Below are 15909 nucleotides of genomic sequence, written 5' to 3'. Positions count from 1 at the left end.
GGCAATGTAAGAATTGCAAAACCTTATACAAGTATATAGCAATTTATTTGACATACGGAGTATAATATACTCCGTATTCTCTACCAATGAATTATTTATTATAAATAATTATGATAATAATTAAGAAATAGTGACACGCTAGCTTTTACACCGAGTTTTAGAAAAATTATATAGAACACTTAAACGAACAATTATGGCAGTAGAGTTTATTATAGAGTTAAACATTGTAACTTGTAAGAATTAAGAATTAAGAAATGATTGTGCGTGGATTTATGGTTTATCAAACAAAAAGAAAAATGAGTACGTAGTATTCCTCCGTATTTAACTATTTTTTTTTTCTTGATTCCTTTCTCTTGGTAGGATTCACACTCGGATTCGGAACCCTCTATAAATATTGATAAGAAAATTAAAAATTGAGCTACCAATTTACACATGGTAGTAAAAATATAGCAAGTGAAAAAAGGATAATTAAGGAGCTTAAAGAATTGCAAAGGAAGAAGGAGCAACTATGTAATCATGTTGAAACAAGGTGCTCTAAAAAAATTATACAGCAATGTATTCAGGTAAGACCTTAATAATATAAGCTTAAGAATTCTTTTATCTTTTGTTATAACTTCTCCCGTTCTATAATAACTGATATAATAGTCAAATTTGACATATTTGCTAATATGCAAGCTACTTTGACCCTAAATATAAGTAATTAGTCTAATTACATATTAATTAAAATTTATAAAAGTACAAGTACAACAAATAGTTTTATTTATAGTTAGAAGTTACATGGTACATTCATACATCCCAAGCATATAGCTAGTTAAAATTTTACCTTGAAGTCACAAAGTCGACCTCTAATTAACATGCAATGGCGACCTCTAATTAACATGCAAGTTACTTTAAGTGTCTAACTCATAGACATAGTGGAGATAAAAAGATCATGGTAAGTCATAGTCTGGCCTATTCTTTTGTACATTGAAAATTTCCTTAGCTTGCTCAAGTCAATAATACTACTATATTGATTTGTTGCTAATTTTTTTATTAAGTACATTATTGCAACTTGCCATTCATGTTGTCATGTTCATACGAAGTATATTAGTATCAATAATATAAGTTGACTTATAAGTATTTCCTGATTATACATTTAACCATTTTTCCTGAAGAAAAAAAAAATATTTGATGATTCTATATTTCTATGTACTTATTGTAGAAGGGTTTTGAAATAAAAGATGGACAGGAGAGAAAAAGAAAAGTGGAACAACAAAATGATGAATTAGCAAAGGAGATTATGTCTTTGGAAGAAAAACTAGTTGAAATCAACAAAAAGAGAGTTAAACTGAATGAATACATTTTAATTGCCCAGAAGCACCTAAATGATCAGGTAACGTTTAATATGTACTTCCTCTGTTTTTTAATAGTTGCAACACACCTTTTATCACGTTTTTCGATGAGTTGATTAAATTAGGTAAATTAATTAATTAAGCTATGAAATTTTAACCATAGCAACTTATCCCTTTCTTCTTATAGGTGGTAAAATTTAGTGATTTTATTTATCCTTTTACCTAGTCTAATATCTTTCTTAAAATGCGTCTCAAAGAGGTGTGTAGCAAGTAAATAAAAACGGAGGAAGTAATTTATATAGTTGCATCTTCTTATATCCTCTTAGCTTCATTATTTTTTCGTACAATAATTATATATCTACGACATAACTTGTAACAAATGACGTGATAATCCTAAACTATATGTGATAGAACATAATCACTTTAAGTCGTAGCAGATTGTTCGATACAATGATAATACGAAACTACTATTTCATGCCAAGGAGCTCGCGACCAAGAAAGATTTGGTAGCACTTGAAGAATTATGCCCTAAACAGGTTACTACCTTTTCCAATTATAAGATTTTTAATTTCTTACAACCTTTCCAATTGGAAAAATTAATAATGTGTGAGTATTGCTTGTTTATAATCTTTAATATATTTTGTTATGAACAAAATTAGGTTGATGAATTCATGTCTCAATGGAACAAAGACAATCTATTTAGAGCGAACTACGAAAGAAGTATGATGCTATCAATAGAAGTCTCGAAACTTAGTCAAATTTTGAATATCAAAACGTTGAAACTTGGTGATCCGACACATGGAAAATCATAATTTGTACCTTTTAAATATAAATTGTCTTCCATATATCTACCTTTGTATAATACTCCGTATGTATGTTGATATATATATATATATATATATATATATATATATATATATATATATAATGAATGATAATATTGTACAAGTTTATTTGAAATTTCTTTAGAATTATTTGATTGTTTCGCTTGTTGAAGTTTAAAGATAGAAGAACAAAGAAAAGATAGATATAACAAAAGACTTTGAAATTACAATAATACTGATTAAGTACATCAATCCTTTAAATAGTAAATAATGCTAACTAAAAATCCTATCTTTAAGGCTAGATTTACCCACTGACAATACAAAGAGAATACATGACCCACTAACACCCATAATATACCCTTTGACTAATTCATAACAATCCACTCAACTAGCTTTCTAAGGTTACTTATATTTTCCGACTTGACTTAATTTTGCTGACTTAAATTAACTCATATTAACTGAATTCAAATTATTTTAATTGAATTAACTCTGTATAATTGATAGATATCGTTTTTTTTTTTTAAAGGACCAAGCAAGAGTAAAATGCATTTTAGGGGATTCACCTTCCATACTTTTCAGCGTCTGGGGACTCACCTTTCACTTTTCATCGTTTGGGGAATGCCGGTTTGTATTAAAAGTTTTCCGATGAAGTTTTTTTTTTATTTTTTTTTATAGTACAACTAAATAAAAATAATGACACAAACTCCTCCTCCTACTAATAAAATAAAACACTGCTAATTAAAATAACCTAGGTTAGATTAAAGTCAAGCAACTTGCAACTTATAAACCTGTATTTTCTCAATTAATAATATGAGAAGTTACAAAATAAATCAAACTTGAGGTAAACTCATCAGCTTTGTACAATATATGCTATGGGTTTTTTTTTTTTTTAATCAAAATATTATTTGTTTTTAAAAATTCTCATTACTCATATACATTTTTTATTTTTATATTTTTGCAAAAAAATTTTAACATTTTGGGGTTATCCAGTTACAATTTTAACGTTTTGGGTTCTGTAGTATCTTTAAACATTTTCCTCAAAAAAAAAAAAAATCTTTTAGCATTTTGGGGTTTTCTTCTGCAATGTATTTTTTTTGTAGAGTCAAGGACTATAGATTAATTTTATATTCATAATTTTATCTCTTTGACAGTTGTAATCAATAAATTTAGGGGGAATTTTTTTTTATAAAGTAACCGGTTTTTTGAATTTTGGTGACCGATAACCCTAAATGATGAAAAGTGAAAGGTGAGTCCCCAAACGAAGAAAAGCACGGAAGGTGAATCCCTAAAAATGCATTTTACTCAACCAAGCAAAGTGGCCAGGAATAGATAATGGAATGAATTGCTTAGATTGCGCTCATTACAACGCAAGATACAAGTCTAGCATATCGGAAAATAGTATACTCGATATATTTAGCATTTTAGCTAGCAAACTTAGGCTAATGTTTGACATTTCTAAGATACAAAAGATAACTCAAATTTATAGAATCTTAAGAAAAAAATTATTCAATCAATCAAAGTACCTCACTAATAACTATGTATCCCCAATTCCCCACTAACCTCCCCGTTAACACAGGTGCATTCTAATACGAAACACATGATAACAAACAAAGAAATTTAGAAAGTGAGTTATAACTCAAGTTATTACCTCCCGGTTTCAGGAGATCTTGAGATCGATTATCACCCTCACCCCTACCCCTGTGGCTCTCTAAACACCAAAAAGAAAAAAGGAAAAAAAAAAAAACAATCAAAGAAATCTGTGTATGTTCAAGTGCATTGAATACAAGAGCGAATCCTATGGTCACAAATCTTGCATTCTTGCTACTTCCTAGAAATCTAATTTTAATACTTTTGACAAGCCAAAACTCATGACTAACAACTATGTTATACTGCCTTTCTCTCCTCTATATTATGCAAACTTAGTTTCTCTAACAACCTTAAAAAATGGCTATTCTACTATTTTTCACCTTATCAATCATCTTAACCATCCTCTTAACATGCAACATCATCATCCAACGGCTCAAATTCAACCTCCCGCCGGGCCCGAGACCGTGGCCCATTATAGGAAACCTTTATAAAATTAAGCCCGTCCAATTTCGGTGTTTCTATGAATGGGCTCAAGTTTACGGCCCGATAGTATCGGTGTGGTTCGGGTCCAAATTGGTTGTTGTGGTTTCAAGCTCAGAGTTGGCTAAGGAAGTGTTGAAAGAGAATGATCAAGAGTTGGCTAATAGGATTAGGATTAAATCCAAATTAAACTTTGCTAGAGATGGGATGGACCTTACTTGGGCTGATTATGGGCCTCATTATGTCAAGGTTAGAAAAGTTTGTACACTTGAATTATTTACTAGTAAGAAAATTGAGGCCTTTAAGCCCATTCGAAAAGACGAAGTCACCGCCATGATCGAGTCTATTTACAAAAGTGCCACAGATTATTTAGGTATGTACTTCTGCCTAAAATTAACTTGTTTCTTTAAGTTGTAAAGAAAGCTTCAAAGACAATGATGTATATGAGATTTAATTTCATGTATCGCTCAAGAGTCCAGACTTTAACCAACCGAGTATGTAATTAGCCAAATTAGGTCCTTATAATTCCTGAGTAAAACCATGTCAAATTAATGTGTTGATTTTTTCAGAAGAAAATCATGAGAAAGGTGCTCTAATACTTAGGAAATACGTGGGAGAAGCAGCATTAAACCACATAACAAGGATAGTATTAGGAAAGAGATTTATCAACTCCAAAGGTGAATTTGAAGGGCAATTAGGAAGGGAATTGATGAACATTTTACTTGAGTTGAACAATTTCAAGAGGACAAATATTTTAATGTTGGGCATCCAATGGTTGCAACATATGTTTGAAGATCAAGTCTTGAACAAGCATGAAGATCGCTTGGGAAACTTTATGAAACGTTTCATGGAGAACGATAACAAGCTTCATTTTGTAGATGCTTTGATCTTTTGTAAGGATGAGTATGATCTTAATGAAGAGACTATCATTGGACTCCTTTGGGTAAGTTCTGTAGTTTTTACTCTTTTCGTCCCTAAATATTATTTTACTTAAACAACATTTTTTTATTAGTTTACACAATGTGTTGTACTTCGTATTAGATTATAGGACTACTTTTATTCTACCCAATTAATTAGGTAATTAGAAAATAATTATTGATACATTTTTAATTTGTTGTTTGTAGGACATGATTATTGCTGGTAAAGATACAGTAGCTATAGTAGTGGAATGGGCCATGGCTGAACTAGTAAGGCATCCAAGGGTCTTACAAAAGGCCCAATATGAATTAAACAATGCAATTGGACAAGAAAGAATTATGACTGAAGAAGATTTTCCAAGGATTCCTTACTTACAAGCCATAGTCAAGGAGGCCCTAAGGTTGCACCCACCGACCCCACTATTGCTACCTCATCGCGCCCAGACCCATGCCAAGATTGGTGGCTATGACGTCCCTAAGGATACAATCGTCTTTGTGAATGTTTGGGCCTTGGGTCGCGACCCATCTATTTGGCCCAACCCACTTGAGTTTTGGCCAGAACGGTTCTTTGAAAACGACGTTGACTTAAAGGGTCATAATTTTCGGATGTTACCGTTTGGGGCGGGTCGTCGGGTTTGCCCGGGAGCACAATTAGGGTTAAATTTGGTTACGTTGATGTTGGGACATCTTTTGCACCACTTTGATTGGGATATTCCTATTGGAAATCAACTTGAAGTGATCAATATGTCTGAGGCTCCGGGAATTGTCACTTATATGGCATCTCCTTTGCAACTTGTTCCACTTCCAAAGTTGCCAAGACATTTGTACAAACGAATTTGGACACATATATAGTTTGCGGGAACATATTTTCAACGAATTTACACATGTAAAATGTCTCTCTTTGACAATGATTTTCATTTGGTTGAGTCACTTGTAAGTCATTATTTGGAATTTACCTCGTATTACTTTTATATATTTACTAAACAATTTAAAAAAATACCTTGTAACGATTTTTTTTTGGTGTTTAGAGAGCCATAAGGGCGGGAGTGAGAATTGATCTCAGGATCTCCTACAATTGGAAGGAAAGCTCTAACCACTTGAGTTATCCCTCACTCTCTCTACCTTGCAAAGATTTAATCAATAATTAATTGTTGACCAATATCAATCAATTAATAATTTTATAGGATAGGTAGTAACCTAAAATTCATCTATCTACTACTAACCAATATAAAGAGGAAAATTATTTTAAAGTGGGTCTCAATTTTAATAAATATTAATTTTATAAATATAGGTAAGAAGAAGGCCCAAGGTTAATCTGCTAGATAAACATGCTTTGTTTATCATATGGCATTCTTGTAAATAAGAGGAAGTACACGAATAAAAAAAAATTAAAAAAAAAATCCATAAGATGCAGGTGGGATGCAACTGGAAAGGGATCGAATGGAGACATCCATTTCTTGATTGCGTCAAAAACAAGATCCTATGAGCAACTTCAATGGAGGATAGACAGCTTCAAGCCACTTCAATGGAGACTAGCCCCAAAAACCATTTCCGGCAATTTCATCGTCAAATTATTAAACAAAAACCCTAAGAAAAATGGAGAAACATAGTGCATGGTTAACTCAAAGGATAGGATTTGTCGTCCTCCTTAAGTGAAGATGCTCGTGAGATTCCGTTCCTCCATTGAAGTAGTTTGTGAGCTTCGATATCTCAATCAAAGTGTGTGTGTCAAATTCTCATTAAAGTTTCCTCGGCAAGTCTAACATTTAACTCGTAAACTTTGATAACTTATTAGGCATGTTGTAAAATTAATTAAACTCTACCCCAAACTATTTCCAAAAAAGACGAATATACCCCAAAGACAAACATAAAAAATTATCAAGCATTTATATATGTATTTACCCGTAATAAGAAACATTTTCATATCAACCAAACAAGGCCTTAGGGTTTTTTTGTTATTTTTTTTTTAAAGGATAAATTTATTAGGGTATCTCAAGTGTCAAATATTGTATATTGGTTTTAGGGTTTTTTCTCTCTCTCTTTCTTTTCTTTTCCCTTTTCCCAAAAACCGTCTTCCAAATTCGGTGACAGACACTACAAATACCAATTATCAATTTGGAAGGCTAAGGCATAACAAGTTACTCAGAAAATCCAAGTAATCAATGGCGTTTGAAGGTATTATTCCTTAACTAACTACGATTATGATTTCTCGCTATTATATCATATTGATAGATGTATAATTAAATGGTTTTATATTTGATTGTATCATGATTTTTATTATTATATCGTTTTTATTGACAGAAATGCCAGAAAATGCAAAAATAGGTGATATTGATGACGATCAACAACCAAATAAATCAGTTCATCAATTTTATTTTGCCAAAATAGAGAAGTATCACCTAAATTCTGATTTGGAAGTCGACCTAAATATAGCCAAGGAATTGAGGAAACAACTTCGAAAGGAGAAAACATGTTTGTTTAATAGAACACGACCCTTAAAGGTACTTTCTAGTTCTTAGGTTCTTTTTATTCCCGTCTTTACTTTTGTGGTCTATAGTAATCCACGAAGTATTAGGCCTCATTTGGTTGACAAAATAAAACTGAGGTAATGAAAAATCATGAGAATTGGTAATTTCAGTAATTTGGATAGTTGTTTTTTTGATAAAATTAACTTAGAGCAAGATTAGCGCAGTCTCATCTTAAGACTTTAATCCATTGTCACATCAGCTTTTTAGATTAAGTTTAATTTTTTTTCTAATTTATAATTATGCTAAGATTCTTAAGACTCGATAAAATTTATCTCTTCAATCGCTTAGACTCATTTTTTTACATGTAAATTAAATTATTAAAGTTTCTTTTTTATAAAAAAAAAATTAATTGAGTGTTAAATTGAGTTTGAAGTTGAGTCTTGAGTTTTCAAGACTCCACTTCAGATTTTATTAAGACTTAGCTTCTTAAATGCATTAAAAAAACAAAGTCTTGTCTTAAGATCACAAAATCAAAAAATGATGATGTCATCCTGAGTCTTAAGGACTAATCTTGCTCTTATACGGAGTATTTTTTTATTTTTTTTTTATTTTCAGGAAAATATAAGTTTATTGGATCCAGACAATAAATTTAATGGAAGATGTAAATATTATCGCCATTATATCGAGCGTGATATCAAGAAATACCGAAGATTACTGTTGAAGCATTGGCCTGAGGCAATTGTAAGCAATACTAGTTACTATTTAGCTCGATTTTTTTTATTTTTTATTTTTTATTTTTTTTTTGTATCATAAAGAGAGCCAATAAAATATACACAAACTCATAAAATCAACATCTTACCAAATGACATTTTTTTAATAGTCTAATTAATTTATTTATTAATTAAAAGTCATAAATATCTATAAATAAAAGAGATTCGATTTTATCAAGTACATGAGATATTGAATCAAATAAAAATATTTCTGTTTATATCGTTTATAAATACAACCTTATTGGAGAGACAATCTAACGATCTTTTGAATAATGGTTATATACATCGAGTACAGAATGAAGATCTCGAAGAGGAATCGAACCCGGACATAGAATTGGATGAAATCATGGAAAAAATTGAGAAATTGAGAGTGCAAGTAGGTCATGGGAAGACTAATTAGGCGACCGAGAAACAAATCCTCAAAGAGCTTGAACCTCTTGAAAGGAGAAGGGAATTGCTCGAGCCCGAAGTTAAACAAGCCAAAGCTAAAATCCCGAAAGCAACAACTAGTCATGAACATTGGCCTTATATTTATGGTTATGGTTATGGTCTTTCTAAGTACGATTTGAAACGTGAGATTCAAGTAAGATTTTATACTCTCTCCTATTCTATGTACTTTCTTTGAACTCTAATACTTACAACACGCTGTAATTGAAAAAGGCTTGTTTGGCATTGTATTTTGTTTTCATTTTTTTATTTTTTTAAAAGCAAAAAACCAAAAACAAGAAATAAGAAAAAAGATATTTGCACTATTCTGTTGTCAGTTTTCAAAATCATCACGATTTTAATTATATGATTTTGAAAAACAAAAAACCACAATGACGCCAAATGAACCCTTTTACTTCATATGGCCAAGTAATTCCTTTTATACACGTGTAGTGGAAGTTAGGTCTATCTTACTAATTGTATTGAGCTTTCTCTTTGTCTCAACAATATAGAAATGTGTGAATAGACTCAGGGAAGAAGTAGATCCAAACTATGAGAATGAACAAAAACAGGCAGAAGTTGAACAACAAGTTGTTAAAATACAAATGCAACTTACACCTCTTGAAAAGAGGTACGACATTGTGAAGCAAGAGGAAGAAAAGGCCACTGCGTCCATTTTGAAACTTCAAATTCAAATGAAAGAGGAGGTATTATTAAACTATATATGTTACATTCTACTTTCGATCATATTTATTACGAGTAGTATTTAACTATATAGTTAAATCATATGTTCATGGGCACACATTAGAAAATCCCTTTATTTATAGATACTAACACTTTTTCTTGTTCATTATGACAGCTTGCTCTTAACGGTAAGTTTTGCAAACTACAAGAAAAGGTCAAGGAGCTTGTAACAAAGAAAGATCTGGTATCACTTGAAGAATTATCTTGCAAAAACGTTAGTTACACAACTAATCTTAATTCTTTGGCCTTTTGGTTAAGCTCCCATTCTTATTAAGTGTACGTGTTGTTTGATTTGTTTTTTGTGTGTACGTTCGTATACATACATGTTTAGAACGAGGAGTTCATGTCAAGATGGACACGCGACGACACATTTAGAGATAACTATGCAACAAGCATTCAACAATCCCTTGCCAATCGAGGCTTGAGCAACGATGGAAGACTGCAAGACCTCTCGGAAGTGATATGGCTACTTGACAATGTTGGAGACATTTGTGCTAATCTATTTTTAACTTTAATTACTTGAACAAGTCTGTCATTGTATGATATACTTCGTATTAGCTAGCTTGCATGAATTTGAAACTGCATGTATGATAATTTATAGATTCTAGATAATTTTCAACTCATGCTCGGTTTTTGAAATTAATATTAAAACGTAAAAGTCTCTAGATTATACAGAATTCATTCCATGATTATATAATGTTGTTCAGAACAATTTGCAACCACTAATCAGTCACATAAAGGTTTAGGGTGACCTTGAAAAAGTGAAAGAAAGTGTAGAAGTTAAAGCGGACAATATACCAAACACTCAAATGGCCTTATGCATAGTGGCGTGGGCTCCATGAGAAGCACACTAACTTGTTTCAATTCCTTTCCTGACGCGGAAAAATTAAGTGGTCAAAATTGAAGGTATAATTTATACTTTAATTTTAAACCAAAGGAGGTTTAAGGGCTTGGTGTCGAAATTTCTCGAGGTGAGAGTGATGAATCCCAATGTCATATATGTTGTTTGGAACCATATAAGATCCCTAATTGATCACATATACGCTCATATATGGTGATCTTGAGTTAATTCTAGAATTAGCGTACATAAACGATTTAATTGGCGGTATAAAGGCAAAGTAGGTGGTTTCAACCATCAAAATGGTCTTTCGAGGTGTCATGGGGGCCCATGGTAAAAACAATAAGTTATTTTCTTTTCGAGTCTGAAAAGGTAAAAAAAAATCCAAATTTGAAGATTATATAATATGCGAAATTGAACCAATTTCATATGTTTCATAGCACGTCGTATGTAGATGCACGGTTTATAAAAAATAAATTTTTAATTTGTAAATTTTAATAATAAATTGCTATTATACATGAATATAAATAAGAATTACGTACATTTTGTAATTTAAAATCTTTTATTTTCTTCAAAATTATGATATAGTATTTGTTCGACGTCGTCTAATTCATTGTTCAATGCAGGAGGTCATTTATTAGTGTGCTATTTAAATTGTTTCAATTTCCTATGATAAAATGATAATCCGTTTTAGTTGTAAGGTAGAATCTTCTAATATTTAAATTTCAAAAATGTTAAATACGATAGCTCTACAAAACAAAACAAAATGACATCATCATTGCATATAGGAGGGGAAATTTTTATCAAGAGAGCGACACGTGGACAGTAGTGACATCAACATCTTCTATTTTAGTAATAGTTTAATAGATTAAAGGACCATCTCAACCAAAAGCCAACAAACGCGCGTCCCGAGGGGCATTGAAATGTTCAATAAGTAACTAAAAGCCAAAATATTGAATTAAAATAAACAATAATTACACCAATTGGTGCATGATTTTAACATTCATTCCTAAATTAATACCATTATAGGAAATATTTTAAATATTTATCTAACGCCTGAGGGGTGTAGTACACTAGTACATATTAAATCGAATTTAATAAGATCCATCATAATTCATAACTATACTTTTTCATATCTATAGTTTAAACTTTAAAAGTGAAAGTATTACGTCTTACGGTTAACAATCTTAACATTCCCCCCCCCCCCCCCCCCCCCGGTATTAAATTGGTGTCATTAATCGTAATCTTTTTTTTACCTCTTTTGGAGTTTTTTTTTTACTTTTATTTACGCTGCACTCACTCTCTCCTCCATTGAAGCTTTCTCTCAGCTTTCTCTCAGCTTTCTCTCTATTCAACCCACTTTCTTCTTCCTTTCTCCATTGATTCATCATCTAAGGTAAGTTGTTTTCCTTTTTTCTTTTTAAATATTGAATATCAATTTCACAATCTAGGGTTTAATTTCACGTTTTTTTTTTAAATTTAATTGGCAGTATAATCAAATTAGGGTTCTTCTATGCTGAATAATTAAACCGTTGATTATTATTACTGGAGGTGTGAATGCCTATATCGAGCGATTTTTGTTGCTAGGAATTTGCATTGTGCAATTTACGTTGATATTTTTAAGCGAAAGCAGTTTATTTGAGCCTAATTTGATAATCGAATCAAATTTAATTGGAATTTGCAATTTACGTTGATATATATCTTAGCAAGAACAATATTATGTGATTTTTCGAGCCTAATTTGATATTTGAGTTAAATTTTGTTGCTAATGTGCGCAATTTGCGTTGATAATTTTAAGCGAAAGCAGTTTTATTTGAGCCTAATTTGATAATTGAATCGAATTTAATTGAAAATTTCCAATTTACTCTGATATACAAGTATATCTTAGCAAGAACAATATTATGTGATTTTTCGAGCCTGATTTGATATTTGAGATAAATTTTTTGTTGCTAATATGTGCAACTTGCGTTGATATTCTCAAGCAAGAACAATTTATGTGATTTTTTTGAACCTGTGTCAAATTTGGTAGCTAATGTGTCGTATTTTTCGAGCCTAATCGAGCACACAATCCGAGTCCAAACCTTTTAAGCCTACAAGAGCCAAGCCAAGTTTTGTTTGAGGCTTGTCTAGATTCGTGCTCAAACCGATCCTACTCCTATTTAGGCTGTTTTCAAGGATTGCATCCCTAATTGAATTCTCTCCATTTTCTCTTTGATTAAGTTGTTTCTTGTATGTTTTAATTGGCTGTAATAATATTTGCATTGTTAGGGGATGTTTTGATGTCAATTTCTACAAAATTGAACTTAAAATTGATTGCTGGAACATAATTGTCGTTTCTTTTCTTGTAGGGCTTGTAGCTATGCGTAGATATAATATTTATACTTTTATGCTTTGGTTTATGATCATACTTCTGTTTAATATAATCTGTTCCTGGTATCCTCTGATTTCTGTACCCTGGGTTCTGTGATTCCTGTTGTAATTAGTCATTATACGAAGTATTTTCTTCTAAAAAAAAGTAGTCAGTATACGAAGTATGTCAATAATATATAATGTCATCATCAAAAGTCTGTTGCTGCTATGCAAATAATTCTGTAACCAAATTCTTTTGTTGCCCTGAATATTGCCTTTTTGTTGATGCATCCATGTTTCAAGTATTGTAAACTCTGGAAGTTATGTGGATTGATCTTGTGTTATCTGAAAGTTATTCAATTTAGTTGACAGAAAAGTTGGATCAAATTAAATGAAACCTAGATATTGTTAAATTTATTACTTATTATAGACCTTAAAATTTATTATTGTATTCGTTTTCACGTGCTTAATATAGACCTAAAAGTGTTTTTTTTTTTTTTTTTTTTTTTTTTTTTTTTTTTTTTTTTAAAATTTTTTTTATACATTGACAGTTAACAGTTTAGTGATTCAGATATGAATAATTAGACTATGAGATAATTTTGGCTGAATGTTATACGATATGCCCTTTCACAGTGATATTGTTATTTGTTATAGCTTTCAGTTTTTGCATGACATATCCTTGAGCTTCTTCAACAAAAGTTCTACTTTGTTGATAAAGTTTACGTTATTATCGTGTATATTGCTATTATGTTAAAGGTCTTCTAGCTCCATATTATGTTGGATCAATTTTGTGAATTGAACTATTAATTATTAACCTTTACATGTCTGTAATTTGAAATTTGTATCTTTATGGTTTTATTTTTTGTATTTTTGCAGTTTATAGTTCACCACCAAATTATTCTCACAAATCACAGCAGTCATGTCAGAGGCAGACTTGGAGAACATGCTCTTGGAGGCAGCAGGACGAACAGGTGCATCCAAGAGAAATAAACAGTCTCATCCAACTTCCAAAAGTCGGCACAAGGGTTCGTATTCAGATGATGGAAGTGATTCCAAGGATGATGAGTCAGATGATAACCATGGACATGCTGGTAAAAAGCTGTCTGGGTCTCAAGTTCCTTTAAAAAAAAGGTCAAAGAATAGAAATGATGATCCCGGTAGTGATGATATGGATAGCAAAGGTGGGGGATCTGATCGTGAAGGTTATAGCAGTGATTCTGATGTTGGTAGTGACCTTTACAAAGATGAAAATGATAGGGAGGAACTTTCAAAGTTGACAGAACTTGAGAGGGAGATGATTCTGTCTGATAGGGCTGCAAAGATAGATGATAGAAAATTACACAAACAGATGCGATCAAGATTGAGCAGTGATAAAAAGTCCCAATCTGCAAAAGACATCTCACCTCCTGCTTCTTCTCGTGGAGTGCGTTCTTCTATCAGATATGCTGATCGTTCAGCAGCCAAGGCTGATGCCTTGAAGGAATTGAAAGCGAGACGTATGAAGCGGGATCCAGAGGGGAAGCAGAGAGGGAGCCATGAACGCCGTGCTTCCAGGGAATACTCTCCAAAGAAGAGGAAAGGTGTTGGTTCTTCTAGCTCAGGTAGCTCTAGTGAGAGTGAAAATGGAAGTGATTCTCGCAGTGATGATGAAGGGTCGACAGGAGGTGGCAGAATGGACTATAGTGATGAAGATAGAGACAGTACTATCTCAAACACTCCAACATATGAACAGATAAAGAATATTACTATCCGGAGGTCGAAACTGGCAAAGTGGTTTATGGAACCATTTTTTGAGGAGTTGATCATCGGTTGCTTTGTCAGGGTTGGTATTGGGATGAAGGATGGCCGAAGCATTTACAGGTTATGCATGGTTCAAAACATTGATGCTTCTGATCCAAACAGAAAATATACGCTTGAGAATAAGACAACCCATAAGTACCTACATTGTGTGTGGGGCAGTGACCGTTCTGCTGCAAGGTGGCAGATGGCTAGAGTTTCCGACTCTCCACCTACCTTGGAAGAGTTTAATGAATGGAGAAGAGAGGTGGACCGTAGTGGTGGTCGAATGCCACACACTAAAGAAGTTTTGGAGAAGCAGGATGCTATTGATAAAATAAATGGTTTCGTTTACTCAGCTGAAACAGTGAAACAAATGTTGCATGAAAAGAAATCGGTCTCAGCCAGGCCGATGAACATTGCAGCTGAGAAGGAGAAATTGAGGAGAGAGTTGGAAAATGCGGAGTGCAATAAAGATGCTGATGAGGTTGAAAGAATCAAAATCCGACTAAAAGAACTTGAAAAAGCCAGACAAGGCCAAGATTTAGATAAAAAGGCACTTAAGCTTGCGGAAATGAACAAAAAGAATCGAGCTGAGAATTTCCGAGTCTCGTCCTCGAAAACAGCAGACCGGAGTTTGAATCCTGGAGATGCTGGATATGACCCTTTTTCGAGAAGATGGACTAGGTCTACAAACTATTATGCGAAGCAGGAAGCTAAGCCTGCAACAACTGGAGTAGGAACAGCTGAAGTTGTTAATGATGTCAGTGTATCAAACACTGAGAAGAGCAAGAGCAGTGATGCTAAGGGCGCTACAACTGCAGCTTTGGCGGTTGCTGCTGGAGCAGGCAAATTGGTGGATACAAAAGCACCAGTGGACCAAGGAACAGAGTCAAACACGCTGCATGATTTTAAGCTACCCATTTCTCTGTCTTTGTTAGAGAGTTTCGGGGGGGCATATGGGGCAGCAGCTGCCTTTTTGGCCAGAAAACAGAAGATTGAAGCTAATATAGGCTGCCAAGTTCCAGTAGATAACGGAAGAACACATTCTCTGACTCTTTCAGTGGGTGACTATAAGAGGAGGAGAGGGTTGCTTTGATAAACTTCTCTTTTGGTTCTGCTGTAGTTCAGATTTGACCACCTGTACTCTGTAAGTTTTAATGTTTTAGGTAAGTTATCAGTAGCTCATCAGGTAGTTTTACGGTGCTTGCTGTATGAAGTTTCCTGGTTGCACTGATGTTTTTCCAAGATACTGGACTGTAATGTGCAATCGGAATTAGTTTTGTTCTGTTCAATAGATGAGAACTCGTCTTAGTTCAGTTGCGTTTAGAGTTAAATTTTCAATTGCCTGCTTATCGATCATGAAGGTCTGTTATAAAAAGTCAAGCTAATTATTTGC

General features: G+C 32.8%; 1 protein-coding gene and 1 pseudogene across 2 annotated transcripts; both read left to right on the top strand.

Annotated features, from left to right (window-relative positions):
- Positions 1 to 4099: 4099 nt before the first annotated feature.
- LOC145582525 (cytochrome P450 98A2-like) lies at positions 4100 to 5991 on the top strand. The gene is made up of 3 exons (XM_081639508.1): positions 4100 to 4595; positions 4792 to 5165; positions 5347 to 5991. Exons 1-3 carry the CDS (start codon positions 4100 to 4102, stop codon positions 5989 to 5991), a joined length of 1515 nt encoding a protein of 504 aa, XP_081495634.1.
- Positions 5992 to 11688: 5697 nt separating this feature from the next.
- Positions 11689 to 15822, top strand: LOC145583341 (protein RTF1 homolog pseudogene; annotated as a pseudogene). Its single transcript, XR_014100107.1, has 2 exons — positions 11689 to 11781; positions 13611 to 15822. The product of XR_014100107.1 is annotated as a protein RTF1 homolog pseudogene (transcript).
- The last annotated feature ends 87 nt before the right edge of the window (positions 15823 to 15909 follow it).

Source organism: Chenopodium album, chromosome 15, assembly GCF_948465745.1.
Source record: "Chenopodium album chromosome 15, dcCheAlbu1.1, whole genome shotgun sequence".
NCBI classification, from domain to species: Eukaryota; Viridiplantae; Streptophyta; class Magnoliopsida; order Caryophyllales; family Amaranthaceae; genus Chenopodium; species Chenopodium album.
Note: the sequence above shows the minus strand (reverse complement) of the source record. Positions and strands in the feature narration are given on the sequence as shown.

Excerpts from the sequence above, each read along its gene's own strand:
- LOC145582525 (XM_081639508.1), top strand. The coding sequence starts at position 4,100 with ATGGCTATTCTACTATTTTTCACCTTATCAATCATCTTAACCATCCTC. Across the intron at positions 4,596-4,791 it reads AAGTGCCACAGATTATTTAG|AAGAAAATCATGAGAAAGGT; the intron begins GTATGTACTTCT and ends TGATTTTTTCAG. Across the intron at positions 5,166-5,346 it reads CTATCATTGGACTCCTTTGG|GACATGATTATTGCTGGTAA; the intron begins GTAAGTTCTGTA and ends TGTTGTTTGTAG.